The following is a 15,017-nucleotide window of genomic DNA, read 5'->3' as shown; positions in this document are numbered from 1 at the left end:
CATAACAATGTGACCTCGGACTACGTTAAGGTAACGTGTGGAGTTCCCCAGGGTTCGGTCCTTGGCCCTGCACTCTTCAGCATCTACATGCTGCCGCTAGGTGACATCATACGCAAATACGGTATTAGCTTTCACTGTTATGCTGATGACACCCAACTCTACATTTCCCTAAAGCTGACCAACACGCCGGAATGAAGTCAGCTGGAGGCGTGTCTTAATGAAATTAAACAATGGATGTCCGCTAACTTTTTGCAACTCAACGCCAAAAAAAAGGAAATGCTTATTATCGGTCCTGCTAGACACCGACCTCTATTTAATGATACAACTCTAACATTTGACAACCAAACAATTAAACAAGGCGACACGGTAAAGAATCTGGGTGTTATTTTCGACCCAACTCTCTCCTTTGAGTCACATATTAAAAGCGTTACTAAAACGGCCTTCTTTCATCTTCGTAATATCGCTAAAATTCGCTCCATTCTGTCCACTAAAGACGATGAGATCATTATCCATGCGTTTGTTACGTCTCGCCTCGATGACTGTAACGTATTATTTTCGGGTCTCCCCATGTCTAGCATTAAAAGATTACAGTTGGTACAAAATGCGGCTGCTAGACTTTTGACAAGAACAAGAAAGTTTGATCACATTACGCCTGTACTGGCTCACCTGCACTGGCTTCCTGTGCACTTAAGATGTGACTTTAAGGTTTTACTACTTACGTATAAAATACAACACGGCCTAGCTCCATCCTATCTTGCCGATTGTATTGTACCATATGTCCCGGCAAGGAATCTGCGTTCAAAGGACTCCGGCTTATTAGTGATTCCCAAAGCCCAAAAAAAGTCTGTGGGCTATAGAGCGTTTTCATTTCGGGCTCCAGTACTCTGGAATGCCCTCCCGGTAAAAGTTCGAGATGCCACCTCAGTAGAAGCATTTAAGTCTCACCTTAAAACTCATTTGTATACTCTAGCCTTTAAATAGACTCCCTTTTTAGACCAGTTGATCTGCCGTTTCTTTTCTTTTTCTCCTATGTCCAACTCTCTCTTGTGGAGGGGGTCCGGTCCGATCCGGTGGCCATGTTCTGCTCGCCTATGTATCGGCTGGGGACATCTCTGCGCTGCTGATCCGCCTCCGCTTGGGATGTTTCCCTGCTGGCTCCGCTGTGAACAGGACTCTCGCTGCTGCTGTGTTGGATCCGCTTTGGACTGGACTCTTGCGACTGTGTTGGATCCATTATGGATTGAACTTTCACAGTATCATGTTAGACCCGCTCGACATCCATTGCTTTCCTCCTCTCCAAGGTTCTCATAGTCATCATTGTCACCGACGTCCCACTGGGTCATTATTGTCACCGACGTCCCACTGGGTGTGAGTTTTCCTTGCCCTTATGTGGGCCTACCGAGGATGTCGTAGTGGTTTGTGCAGCCCTTTGAGACACTAGTGATTTAGGGCTATATAAGTAAACATTGATTGATTGATTGATTGATATGTGACAATAACATCTATTTAGAAAGTGCAGTGCACAACTGCACACACAACAGCTGTAAATATACTCCTCGCCTCTTAACCACGCCCCCCGACCCTGCCCGACCATTCCCTCCACCCCACCCCGACCACCTGAAGAGCGGAAACAACAGACAGCAGACGACGACGACGGCGGCTGAAAAGCGACCGGCGAACAAGCAGTGGAGGAAGGAGCTGAAAAGTGTCCCGACCTACACTGGGGTTTATTGGAAAATAAACAAAAGTCAAACCTGCTCAAGTAAGATGTCCTTCCTTGATGGTCTTAGGGGCCGGCACGACGGCAAGAGTCTGTCACATTTGGCGCCCAACCCGGAAGGACCATCGGAGGCGAGGGAGGACGATTTCCTCTGGGCTCTAGACGGCGCGTTCACCGAGCAGGCGGCAGGCAGCCGGCAGCGGCTCGAGGAGTCCCGCCAACAATTGCGGCTCCTGCAGGTACTGGCGGACCAGTACCCTTCGACCACTTCCCCCAAGGAAGTGGTGGAAGAAGAAGCGGCGAAAGAAGTGGTGGTGGTGGAAGAAGAAGAAGAAGTGGTGGTGGTGGAAGAAGAAGTAGTGGTAAAAATAGAAGAAGAAGAGGTGGTAGTGGAAGACAAGGACGAAAAAAAGAACAAAGAAGACGAAGAAAAGACAAAGACAAAGTAGACAAAGGAAAAGATGAAGAAGACAAAGAAAAAGACAAGAAAAGAAGGAAGAAAAGGATGAAGAAAAAGACTAAGAAAAGGACAAAGAAGAAAAAGACAAGGAAAAAGACAAACACAATGAGAAATGACAAGAAAGAAGACAAAGACAAAGAAAAGCACAAAGAAGAAAAAGACAAGGAAAAAGAAAAACAATGAGAAATGACAAGAAAGAAGACAAAGACAAAAGGACAAAGAAGAAAAAGACACGGAAAAAGACAAAGACAAGGAAGAAGACAAAGACAAAATGGCAGAAGAAAATTGAGAAAAGACAGGTGGCCGTGGCAATCTTCATTTCCCGCCCCTTCAAAAAAAGAAGAGGGGAGTTTGCTTAGCCGGTTGGAGTTCCGGCTTGCGTCTGGCGATGGAGGTATGTGGAGAGGCGGACCTGGCAGTCCAACAGCGGGGCAGGGCACGCTGGAGCCCGGACCAAGATGGCGGCGAGGAGGCCGAGATGACGACCGAATAGAGAGGCGGAGAGGCGTGCCGGGAGCGACGCTACAAGCGAGATTAGGTGCGTGGCTCGCGCACCGGGAGCCAATTAACATATCTCCTCTCAGTGTATAAAAGGGGAGAGGAGGAGAGAACGGGGCAGAAGGAGGAGGAGAGCCCGTAGCAGCTATCGAAGAGCGGAAGCAACCGAGAGCAGACGACGACAACGACGATGGCTGTAAAGCAAACGTGCAGTGGAGGAAGGACCTGATAAGTTTCCCTACCTACATTGGGGTTTATTGAAAAATAAACAAAAGTCAAACCTGCTCAAGCAAAATGTCCTTCCTTGATGGTCTTGGGAACCCGCACGACGCAAGAGTCTGTCACAATATTGTTGTTTTTTTTCGTCCGATAATGGCTTTTTTGCCGATATCCGATATTCCGATATTGTCCAACTCTTAATTACAATACCGATATCAACCGATACCAATATACTGTATACAGTCGTAAAATTAAGACATTACTATGCCTAATTTTGTCGTGATGCGTTAAACAAAGTAACGAGGTTTTCCAAAAATAAATCAACTCAAGTTATGGAAAAAAAATGCCAACATGGCACTGACATATTTATTATTGAAGTCACAAAGTGCATTATTTTTTTCAACATGCCTCAAAATAGCAGCTTGGAATTTGGGACATGTTCTTCCTGAGAGAGCATGAGGAGGTTGAGGTGGGCGGGGTTGGGGGGAGCGGGGTTGAGGTGGGGGGTGGTGAGGGTAGGGGGTAGCGGGGGTGTATATTGTAGCTTCCCAGAAGAGTTAGTGCTGCAAGGTGTTCTGGGTATTTGTACTGTTATGTTTATGTTGTGTTACGGTGCGGATGTTCTCCCGAAATGTGTTCGTCATTCTTGTTTGGTGTGGGTTCACAGTGTGGCGCATATTTGTAACAGTGTTAAAGTTGTGTCAACGGCCACCCTCAGTGTGACCTGTATGGCTGTTGAGCAAGTACGCGTTGCATTCACTTGTGTGTGAAAAATCGTAGATATTATGTGACTGGGCCGACACGCAAAGGCAGTGCTTTTACGGTTTATTGGCGCTCTGTACTTCTACCGACGTCCATGTATACGGCGGTGTTTTAAAAAGTCATACATTTAAATTTTTGAAACTGATATCGATAATTTCCGATATTACATTTTAAAGCATTTATTCGCAGATAATATCGGCAGTCTGATATTGTCGGACATCTCTACTTAATAGTATTCTATCTTTATTTGTCGTTACACTTTCTGAATGAATGATGTGATAATGTTCATCAGTCAACTCATTGGTGTTAGTTTTCAATCCATCAAGATAAAAAAATAAGATCAAAATCAATTTACAGGATATTATTTATGTAGTTTGATCATTTTCCTTGACTGATGTACTAACATGTTTTGTTTTTGTTTTTTTACATATGTAACATCATCTACAAATATAAAAAGAATTGCTATTGCGACATCTAGTGGACACATTCAAAAAAGCAGTTTCTTTCATTCAAAAATGTTGGCTCATTTTTATACTTAGCGAACTCATCCCGCGGGCCGAATAAAACCTGCCGTACGTTTGACACCCCTGGAACATATTAAGCAAAAAACTTGGGCAATATTTGCATTAAAATATTGTGAATTTTTCTGCTGAAATGAGTAGAATTGAAATGAATTGAGAAAAGACAACCACAAAACCTTTTATGAAAATTTTTTTATTTTGGCATCAATCAGTAACATTTGTTATTATCCTATTTTACTGACAAAAAAAACAAAAAAAACACACAAATGTAATCCCTAGCCCCAAAATGCATCCCAGGTTACAGTCTATTACATTTATATTGTTTGTTTTTTTCCAATACTTTTATGGAAATTATATCACTCGAAAAAACTGCATTTAGTTGAGATAATAATGAGTCATATATTGGAATATGGAATCCATTTTTTAAATTTGTTTTAACCATTAAATTAACCTAAAATATGACTTATTTTATCTTTGCGGAAAATATTGGACATAATGTGTTGTCAAGCTTGTGATATGTGATGCAAGTGTAGGCCACTCTGACACTATTGTTCTTTTTTTAATGTTTTTATTTTTCATAAATAGCTGTGATGAGAATGTTAATGGGGGATTTCTAATCACTGCTATATTGGAATTGTTATTATTATTGATACTGTTGTTGATAGTATTAATGTTTGTTTAACTACTATTCTGAATGATGCTGGGCAGAGTTTTGTTTTGGAATTGTAATTGTATTATTATGGTATTGGTGTGTGTATATTGTTGGATTGATTTGATATAAAATATATATATATATTTTTAAATCAATCCAACAAAATAATACACAATAATAAAATTATATGTATATATATATATATATATATATATATACAAACCCCGTTTCCATATAAGTTGGGAAATTGTTTAAGATGTAAATATAATATATTATAATATTGTAGCTTTGATGTAAACTACCTAGCTACAAGGGTCTAAATGTAGCTAAGCTACAGAAATAGTTACTCGTTAAAAAGTAGCTAAGCTACCGCCAAGTGACTAGAAAATGTAGCTAAGCTACGTAGCTTAGCTACATGTACAAACCCCTTTTCCATATGAGTTGGGAAATTGTGTTTGATGTAGATATAAACGGAATAAAATGATTTGCAAATCCTTTTCAACTTATATTCAGTTGAATATGCTACAAAGACAACATATTTGATGTTCAAACTGATAAATATATATTTTTTGCAAATAATGATCAACTTTAGAATTTGATGCCAGCAACAAGTGACAAAGAAGTTGGGAATGGTGGCAATGAATACTGATAAAGTTGCTCATCAAACACTTATTTGGAACATCCCACAGGTATGCAAGCTAATTGGGAACAGGTGGGTGCCATAATTGGGTATAAAAACAGCTTCCCAAAAAATGTTTAGGCCTTCACAAGAAAGGATGGGGCGAGGTACACTCCTTTGTCCACAACTGCGTGAACAAATAGTCAAACAATTTAAGAACAACCTTTCTCAAAGTGCAATTGCAAGAAATTTAGGGATTTCAACATCTACGGTCCATAATATCATCAAAAGGGTTCAGAGAATCTGGAGAAATCACTCCACATAAGCAACATGGCCGGAAACCAACATTGAATGACCGTGACCTTCGATCCCTCAGACGGCACTGTATCAAAAACCGACGTCAATCTCTAAAGGATATCGCCACATGGGCTCAGGAACACTTCATAAAACCACTGTCACTAAATACAGTTTGTCGCTACATCTGTAAGTGCAAGTTAAAGCTCTACTATGCAAAGCGAAAGCCATTCATCAACAAGACCAAGGAACGCCGCCGGCTCCACTAGGCCCGAGATCATCTAAGATGGACTGATGCAAAGCGGAAAAGTGTTCTGTGGTCTGACGAATCCACATTTCAAATTATTTTTGGAAATTGTAGACATTTGTGTCTTCGGGAAAAGAGAAGAAAAGACCCATCTGGATTGTTATAGGTGCAATGTTCAAAAGCCAGCATCTGGTATGGTATGGGGGTGCATTAGTGCCCAAGGCATGGGTAACTTACACATCTGTGAAGGCACCATTAATGCTGAAAGGTACATACAGGATTTGGAGCAACATACAGTATACTGCCATTCAAGCAAAGTTGTCATGGACGCCCCTGCTTATTTCAACAAGACAATGCCACACCACGTGTTACGACAGCATGGCTTCATAGTAAAAGTGCGGGTGTATTAGACTCCCTGTAGTCAAGACCTTTCTCCCATTGAAAATTCTGAAGCCTAAAATACGACAACAGAGACCCCGGACTGTTGAACAACTTAAGCTGTACATCAAGCAAGAATGGGAAAGAATTCCACCTGAAAATCTTAAAAAATGTGTCTCCTCAGTTCCCAAAAGTTTTTTGAGTGTTGTTAAAAGAAGAGGTGACACAGTGGTGAACATGCCCTTTCCCAACTACTTTGGCATGTGTTGCAGCCATGAAATTCCAAGTGAATTATTATTTGCAAAAAAAAAAAGTTTATGAGTTTGAACATCAAATATCTTGCCTTTGAAGTACATTCAACTGAATATGGGTTGAAAAGGATTTGCAAATCATTGTATTCCATTTATATTTACATCTAACACAATTTCCCAACTCATATGGAAACGGGGTTTGTATATATATATATATATATTATTGTTTTTTAATTACTTTTTTTTGCCTTTATTTTACAGTGCTGCTAATTTGTATTAACGACGTGGCACTTTGCTGTCGGTTGTTTCGGTTCTGTAAACCAGCAGAATTTAGTCTAACTGAGCGTGTCTGGGAGCTGGTCGACCGATAGAGGCGCATGGACGACAGGCGGCCGCGGAAACCTTCCCCTGAGAAAAAATACAGCAGCGGATCAAAGCATGAATTGGCTGCTGCCAGGCACAGAGTCACCACGACTGACTTCTGCATGGCAACCCTTTCCGTGCAATGAGTGTCCGTGCGGGACAGGGAGTGAATGTGGACGGAGCGCTGGACGTGGTACGGCATGAAGCTTATCAAGAACGTCAAAAGGATGATCACGATCATACTAATCGATTTAGAGCGCGTGCCCTGGTGGCACCTAGCCAGTGGAGCGCGGGTAAGTAGGGTTCGGATAATCCCGGCATAGCAGAACAGTATGACCAGAAAGGGCAGAAGAAAACCCGCCACCAAAGAAAAATTGTTCAGCACTACAAGTGCGGACACGCCTTGACCTTGCGGAGGCTCAAAGCATTTTGTTTTGTTGGTCACAGGATCAAATTTCTGGCCTAACATCAAAAAGGGGGAAGAGGCAAGACAGATACAAATCCAAATGCTCAGACACGCCAGACGTGCACGGCTCACTGTCCCCAGGTGAAGGTTCCGCACGGGGAAGACAATGGCCAGGAAGCGTGTGACGGACATGGCGGCCATAAAGTAAATGCTGCAGTAGAGGTTGACGTAGAGGGCGTAGGAGCTGATGCGACACAGGAAATCGCCCTGGTTCCACTGGCCCTTGTTCACGTAGTAGAGCACCCTCATAGGCAGAGTGCTGACACACAGCAGGTCGGACACGGCCAGGTTCAGCATGTAGACGTGGAAAGGGGAACTCTGCCGGTACGTTTTGATCAGCACCACCAGGGCCAAGCCATTCCCGACCAGGCCGAAGACGGTGATGATGGAGTAGGACGTGGTGTAAACCTGATTACGGAAGTCGTCGATGGACGGACAGGCAGTGGAGTTGCTGCTGAGCGTCTCATTAATTTGCTCCATCTGCAGGTGTTGGGACGGGGAGTCGGGGACACATGATTTGGTGAGGAATGGAAATGAAATCAAAGACAGACATCAATGATTCTGTAATATATACATTTTTGGTAACACTTTAGTATGAGGAATATATTCAGCATTAATTAGTTGCTTATTAACATGCAAGTAAATAACATAATGGCTCTTAATTGGTAATTATTAAGTACTTATTAATGCCTTACTCCAGTGGTTCTCAACCTTTTTTCAGTGATGTACCCCCTGTGAACATTTTTTTAATTCAACTACCCCCTAATCAGAGCATTTTTGGTTGGAAAAAAAGAGATAAAGAAGTAAAATACAGCATTCATCAGTTTCTGAGTCATCAAATTGTATAACAGTAGAAAATATTGCTCATTTGTAGTGGTCTTTCTTGAACTATTTGGAAAAAAATATATAAAAATAACTAAAAACAAACAAGTGATTCAATTATAAATAAAGATTTCTACACATAGAAGTAATCATCAACTTAAAGTGCCCTCTTAGGGGATTGTAATAGAGATCCATCTGGATTCATGAACTAAATTCTAAACATTTCTTTAATAAAAAAGAAATCTTTTACATCAATATTTATGGAACATGTCCACAACAAATCTAGCTGTCAACACTGAATATTGCATTGTTGCATTTCTTTTCACAGTTTATGAACTTACATTCATATTTTGTTGTAGTATTATTAAATATATATATTTATAAAGGATTTTTGAATTATTGCTATTTTTAGAATATTTAAAAAAAAAATCTCACATACCCCATGGCATACCTTCAAGTACGAGTACCCCCATTTGAGAACCACTGCCTTATTCTTTTATACAACCAGTAAGCCATTAACTAAGAGTCTTCCCTCAATAACCTCAGAATTACTGTTTATTAGTAACCCTAACCCTAATCCTAACCCTTATATGTTCCCCCAGTGTCCAAATAACTCTAAAATAAGTCTTTGTTACTTTAATAAGCAACTAATAAATGGTGAACATGTTCCCCATACTAAAGTGTTACCACGTTTTTTTGTGCGGATGGACTACAAATTCTGTAAAAATCATGTCACTGATGAAGTATGGTGTGCAATTACGGCTGAGGGCGGTAATCAGTGTCAATAAAACCATATCTAAACACTGCAACTATAACAATTAACTAACACATTTGTTTTGTAGTTAGTATAGAACTGCACTGCAAAAGAGGAGGCTTATACTGTCTTTGGACTTTTGATAAACGATATACATAACTCATGTTTTTTTGTTTTTTTATCCAAAAAAAAAACACTAATAAGTGACATTCACTATAGTTGTGCATTTTGTTTCCTTATAAAGAAACATACCACGTTAAAAAAAACATTTTTATTTATTGACTTTTTGTGTTGATTTTCATGCTCCTTCAAAGCCAAATTAGATATTATTTTCAAAATCTCAATACTTACAAATGTGTATGTCTTTCGGAGCTGGGTCTGATCCCTTTTTGTCCGCGAGTCGCTCTTCCTCTGAACCTGATGTCACAAAACTTGTTGCACAAGGATGCTGCTGCAGGTGGCCACTTCTGCAGTGTCAGCTATTTTGAATCTTCTGAAGGAGGGACTTCACTTGCACTGTGCATCTAGCCCGTGGTGATGTCATCATCTGTGCAGCCAGACTGTAAATAATGTCATGCTGCGGTTCAGATCAAATATCTTTACTGACCTCCAGTGGTTTAACTCAAATCATCTTGTTCCATGATGATTCTTGACAAGATACTGAGTGCATTCTTTCCCTCCAATGTCCTTGTTGCTCCCCTTGCAGAGCTTGGAGATGGTGTTTAACACAGAAGCGGTGGAAATGTGCACTTTTGAAAATACTTCCACAACTTCTGACTGAATGTTCATGAATGTGTGCAGGCTCACATGGTCCTGGTTGCTTGGATCAGTGTTACGATTTGGTGGGCGCATTGTGATGCGCGGAGGTGTCGGCCCCAAGATGCCAAAGACGGGAGCAAGCAGGAGTGGAGGTAGGAACCAAATTTAATAATAAAACACAACAAAACACTTGACAAAGGAAAAGAAAAGGCGTGCCACTGCACGGAAAGCTAAATGCTATTTGTAACAAGAGTAGAGTTCAAAAGTCCGTAAGGAGCGCGAGCCGAGCGCGCGGAAAGCTAAGCTAAAACTTAGCAGAGTAAAAAAACAATGAGGAATAACAAATCGTAACTTGTTGCGTGAGCAAACGAAACAGCCAGGCTGAACTAAGATAACAGGTGGGCTTAAATACAGAGAATGTTATAACAAACCCGTGTGTGGACGGAGCGTGCAGGAGGAGCAAATTAAGTTGTCATGGTAATGAATGAAAACAAGGAAGTGCGCTAGCAAAGTGATCGGCAGAGTACGAAACATGATCAGAACATAGTAGGGCAATACAAAAGGACTTAAGCAAACTAGAAATGTGATCTGGAAGCCGGATCACAACAGATCAGTGTTGCCAACTTTGTGACTTTTTTTCCTAAATCTGGTGATTTTCCAACCCTCCTAGTGACGTTTTTTTCGACAAATCGAGCAACTTTTTCAAAAGTTTTCGAGGCATGAAAGCACGTATCAATATCGTGAGCCCCTCTTTGCAGGTTGTCAGTAGCATCGTGCAGCAGTCCCAGCTGCAGTCAGAACTGAGAGGAGACCCATATTCCTCCGCGTCCAGACTGCAAATGAAATTTACAAAGCTTCCTCTGTTTGCTCCTGGGTGTACAGGGCATGATCTAAAAGTAATTTTATAACAATCACTCGTTTTATGAAACACATTTATTTCAAGGTAGGCTCACTGTAAGTAACAGTTCCGCCCTGCAGATGCCGGAATCAAACCGGCAACCCACAAACTGTTGTGCATTCTTTCTCCAATGGTCAAGGTAACATGCTTTATAAGTATCATGCATCAAACACCGCTTTGAAAAGCTGTGTGATACAAAACTACTCATTGTAGCTATTAGCTCTGACTCCATCCATCCATTTTCTACCGCTTATTCCCTTTCGGGGTCGCGGGGGGCGCTGGCGCCTATCTCAGCTACAATCGGGCGGAAGGCGGGGTACACCCTGGACAAGTCGGCACCTCATCGCAGGGCCAACACAGATAGACAGACAACATTCATACTCACATTCACACACTAGGGCCAATTTAGTGTTGCCAATCAACCTATCCCCAGGTGCATGTCTTTGGAAGTGGGAGGAAGCCGGAGTACCCGGAGGGAACCCACGCATTCACGAGGAGAACATGCAAACTCCACACAGAAATATCCCGAGCCTGGATTTGAACCCAGGACTGCAGGACCTTCGTATTGTGAGGCAGACGCACTAACCCCACCGTGAAACCCTAGCTCTGACTCCCTTATTTTAATTTTGAAAATAAAAAAAACACATTTAACTCATTTTTGTTTTTTTAGGTAAAAGTGTTTTAAATATTGTGCTTCTGGGTTAATACTGTTGATCAATTTGAATGTTTTATTATGTCTAGAGCTATTCATTTTTATTTTTCAGTATCAAATGGTTCAAGTCAGTCCAAAAATGTGTGGATACATTTTTATTTTGGGCTAATTAATGCACTTTATATATTTCAGTTTTGACTGAAAAGAAAAGTTTGTAAAGTTTTTTTTTTTTTTGTACTAAGTTGATATTTTATTATTTTTCTCCTTTGTTTTTTGTTTTATTTGGTGTTAATAAGAACACATTGTTATGCAGAGATGTACTTAAAACAATTGTATAGATAAAATATACCGTGTATAGTCGCGGCGAAGAGTGGGTGGGGCAAAATATTTTCTTCTTCCTTGGGGGAAGAAGAAAGCAATGCTGTAGTGTACTGCTGCACCAGTCAGTGAGCTAAAAGCCACTTGCTGTACAGCACAGCTCTTAAGGCATCAGGGCAGTCAATATTTTTACCCAACTTACTATCACGCAGCCACTCTGTCTGGCCACCATTACGCTTACCCACTAAACTTCTGTTTGTTGTATTCTGTTGTATTAAGACAGTCAAAAAATATTACAACTTTTAGAAGTTTATAAGTAATATTATATTTTGATCGTGTTATTTTTATATTTTATATTTTGTATTTTTGTATTTATGTTTCCATGTACAATATATATGTCTCCCAGTATGTGCGGGAGCCAAGGTACAGCCCCAGCCACCCAGAAAGTCCAACCCAAAACAGCAGGTGCGGCACCCAGGAAACATGGGACGACCGGCCCCACACAGGCAGGCCGGCCAGCAACAGGACCTCCAGAACCGGGGTCACTGTGCCACAATGCAGGCCAACGGCAGGCCGTAGACAGAAGCGCCCAACCAAGGACAAGGCACAGGAGAAGCAGGAGACAACCAGCCCCCAAGCCAGCGAGCGACCACACCCCACAAGGGCAGAAAGACAAGACACTCTATCCCGATGGGGTCCAGAGGCTTCCCGCAGACGGATAGGTAACCCGCCCCAGCCCACAAGCAACTGGGCCGTCACGGGCCCAAACCCCCCTGGGAAAACGGCGGGGTCTGCCCCAGGCTTCCCCGTTTCAGTCGGCGGCAGCAACACCACCCAATACGTGGCCACGGGAACTTCCCATCCCTCAAATGCAGGGACCCCAACAATGGCGATGGAACATCCAACAACTGCCCTTGAGGGAATAAAAAAAAACGAAAGAGGAGGTAATCACTGACAGGTCAACAAACAGGGCCATTACCTCAGCAGCTGGTCGCCGAGCAACAACACAGCATTCCACATGACACACCGAGTGGCCACGACAAGCTACACGTGGGTACTAGACCTAGCAGGCCTCCACCGAGCCAGGCATCTGGAAATGGTTGGGAGGCAGGACCCAGGGGCCCCAGGGGCCCCAGACCCGCAGCCCAGCGGCAGCGGCCCGAGGTGTTGACTCCTGTGGGGCAAGCAGGCACTGAGGGCGACACCAGTCTCAAATGCTCCGCCAGGTCCCCAACCCCCCCCCATCCGTCCAAAAAGTATATCAATCATAAACAGACTTTTACATTCTAATTTAAGTTCCTACAGACATTGACAAAGTGCTCCTAGCAAACTCAATGGTGTTGTTGACTCGGCTGAAGAGTGATGGGTTTAACACAGCGGCAACTCTTCTTTGTATACGTTTTATGCAACATTTTTCGCTTGACTTGTTGCTAGGGAGTGACGGCAATCAGACGTGAACAGCAATAACAGAAAAAAATATAAGAAAAACTACTGTATTTTTAATTTAGACAAGATATCGTTACAAAATTAAAAAAATAAAAGAAGCATAATTAATGGTGAGAATAATGCTGGACCAGAATGGCGAGATCATCAGTAGCAAAGGAAATATGAGCATGTCAGGACTTTGACTTGGATTTGTTTTGCTTCTTCGACACAGAGGGAATTTGGAACGAGCCAAGCGAGAATGTGAGTACATGATTAATTTATTTATACACTATAATACAAAAAGGGAAAACAAAGGGCACGCTCAGTGGCGGATAATAATCTATACTAAACTCCAAACAAAACAGCACAATGGCATGACTATATACAAATCAACAAAAGATACTATCAATGGTACAAAACAAACACACAACTTGCACGGAGGCATAAATATAAACAAGATCTTACGTGGCATGGTCAAATCAATAATCAGCGTGGCAAGGCAAGGTAGGTGCGTGGTCATCAGGGTTCGATACAAAGTCCGGTATGTAAAGCAAGTACACAAGCATGTAGCAAGTAGTAAGCACAAAGTTACCAGACAGAGGACAGAAAAACAGAATGGTATAAATAATGACTGTGATGATGATTACTAACAGGTGTGAGGCTGAGGACAGGGGCGTGACTTGGAGACCAGGTGGAATCTAATGAGTAACTATGGAAAAAAAAACAAACCAGGAAGTGCAAAAACGGGAAACAAGAGTCCAAAACAAAACATAACATGATCAAACATAAACCCAGATTAACAGGCATCACAGAGCAAAACATTCAACATAACCTTTTCCACTAACCCCTAAAATATATTTCATCCGTTATCTATGTTTACATTACTTATTTTTGTTTGTTTTTACTCAGAAGTCTAGAACCTAAAGACCGGTATTTATATGGTGTGAGACGATAAGTCCATGAGGTTGAACAAAGTAATTCTGGTTAAGTGATGAAGGAAGTGTTGTTATTATTCCCTTATTCCTGTTTCCTGCGTACGCTGCTAATGAGTTTGGCTTGTGATGTTTGCAGATGTCCGGATGCTGGAGTGGCTAATTCAGCTGGAACTCATTTAGCAATGACACACAAAGGAACATTACAGCAACATGCACAGACCAAGGATGGTGTGCAGGGGTTCCAATGATAATAGCGTTACCACCGTGTTGGCCCTGGGTAGCTCCTTGAGCAATATTGGACTGTTACATCCACAGTGCAAGAAGGAGCGCTACCACAGGTCCTTTCTAACCACAGCCATTACGCTTTACAACACCCTTATGTGATTACTGGGATCTTTTTTCTTGGTGTGCAATACAGATGTTAGTGTTCTTTTTTTGTTTTTATTTCATATTTTATCCATACATATTGGTGTACAATATGTAGTATTTAAATTTAGTTTGTTTTGTTTTTTATTACGTTTTTCTCCTGCTCCTGTATGTAAAAAAACTTCACAGTGTGGGATAAATAAAAATCTACCCAACCCTATCCTATCATAGCTGATCTCAATGGTCCAAGAGTAGCTGTAGTGTTAGAAAGTTAGATTTAAAGTTTGTCCTTTGACATGATGAAAGCTGGTTGTATGTCCATGTTGATATCAGTATATTTACGTTTATCATTTTTTTTGTTTGGTATGTTAGAAAAGCCTTGATCAAGTGGTAATACTGCCCGGTGGTGAGGTGGTGACTTGTCCAGGGTGTACGCCGCCTTCCGACTGAATGCAGCTGAGATAGGCTCCTGCACCCCCCACAACTCCAAAAGGGACAAGCGGTAGAAAATGTATGAATGGAAGTGCTAGTACTCAAACAGAGAACAACGGTAGGTATGAAAAACACTAACATATTTGTTATGAACCACCTGGATTTGACTTACACTGTCTTTTGGTTGAACTGGAGCGGTAATTGTT

General features: G+C 41.7%; 1 protein-coding gene and 1 long non-coding RNA gene across 3 annotated transcripts in view; one reads left to right on the top strand and one right to left on the bottom strand.

Annotated features, from left to right (window-relative positions):
• The window catches only part of LOC133553511 (uncharacterized), a 37,908-nt gene extending 23,309 nt beyond the window's left edge, over positions 1–14,599 (top strand). The window contains exons 2-4 of one of the 2 annotated variants that reach the window (XR_009806930.1): positions 9,828–9,937; positions 13,311–13,339; positions 14,150–14,599. This is a non-coding gene — a long non-coding RNA (uncharacterized LOC133553511). The remainder of the gene's footprint in view (positions 1–9,827; positions 9,938–13,310; positions 13,340–14,149) is intronic. The other variant, XR_009806931.1, reaches the window with a different exon arrangement.
• On the bottom strand, positions 5,062–9,553 carry LOC133553508 (cysteinyl leukotriene receptor 1-like). Its single transcript, XM_061901779.1, has 2 exons — positions 9,378–9,553; positions 5,062–7,930 (listed from the first exon to the last, which is right to left on the bottom strand). The coding sequence occupies exon 2, from the start codon at positions 7,928–7,930 to the stop codon at positions 6,872–6,874; it is 1,059 nt and encodes a 352-aa protein (XP_061757763.1). The 5' UTR covers positions 9,378–9,553; the 3' UTR covers positions 5,062–6,871.
• Positions 14,600–15,017: the final 418 nt, after the last annotated feature.

This window comes from Nerophis ophidion, linkage group LG05 (genome assembly GCF_033978795.1).
Source record: "Nerophis ophidion isolate RoL-2023_Sa linkage group LG05, RoL_Noph_v1.0, whole genome shotgun sequence".
NCBI lineage: Eukaryota > Metazoa > Chordata > Actinopteri > Syngnathiformes > Syngnathidae > Nerophis > Nerophis ophidion.
Note: the sequence above shows the minus strand (reverse complement) of the source record. Positions and strands in the feature narration are given on the sequence as shown.

Bases quoted from the DNA above. Each gene is read 5' to 3' on its own strand.
- LOC133553508 (XM_061901779.1), bottom strand. From the start codon at position 7,930: ATGGAGCAAATTAATGAGACGCTCAGCAGCAACTCCACTGCCTGTCCG.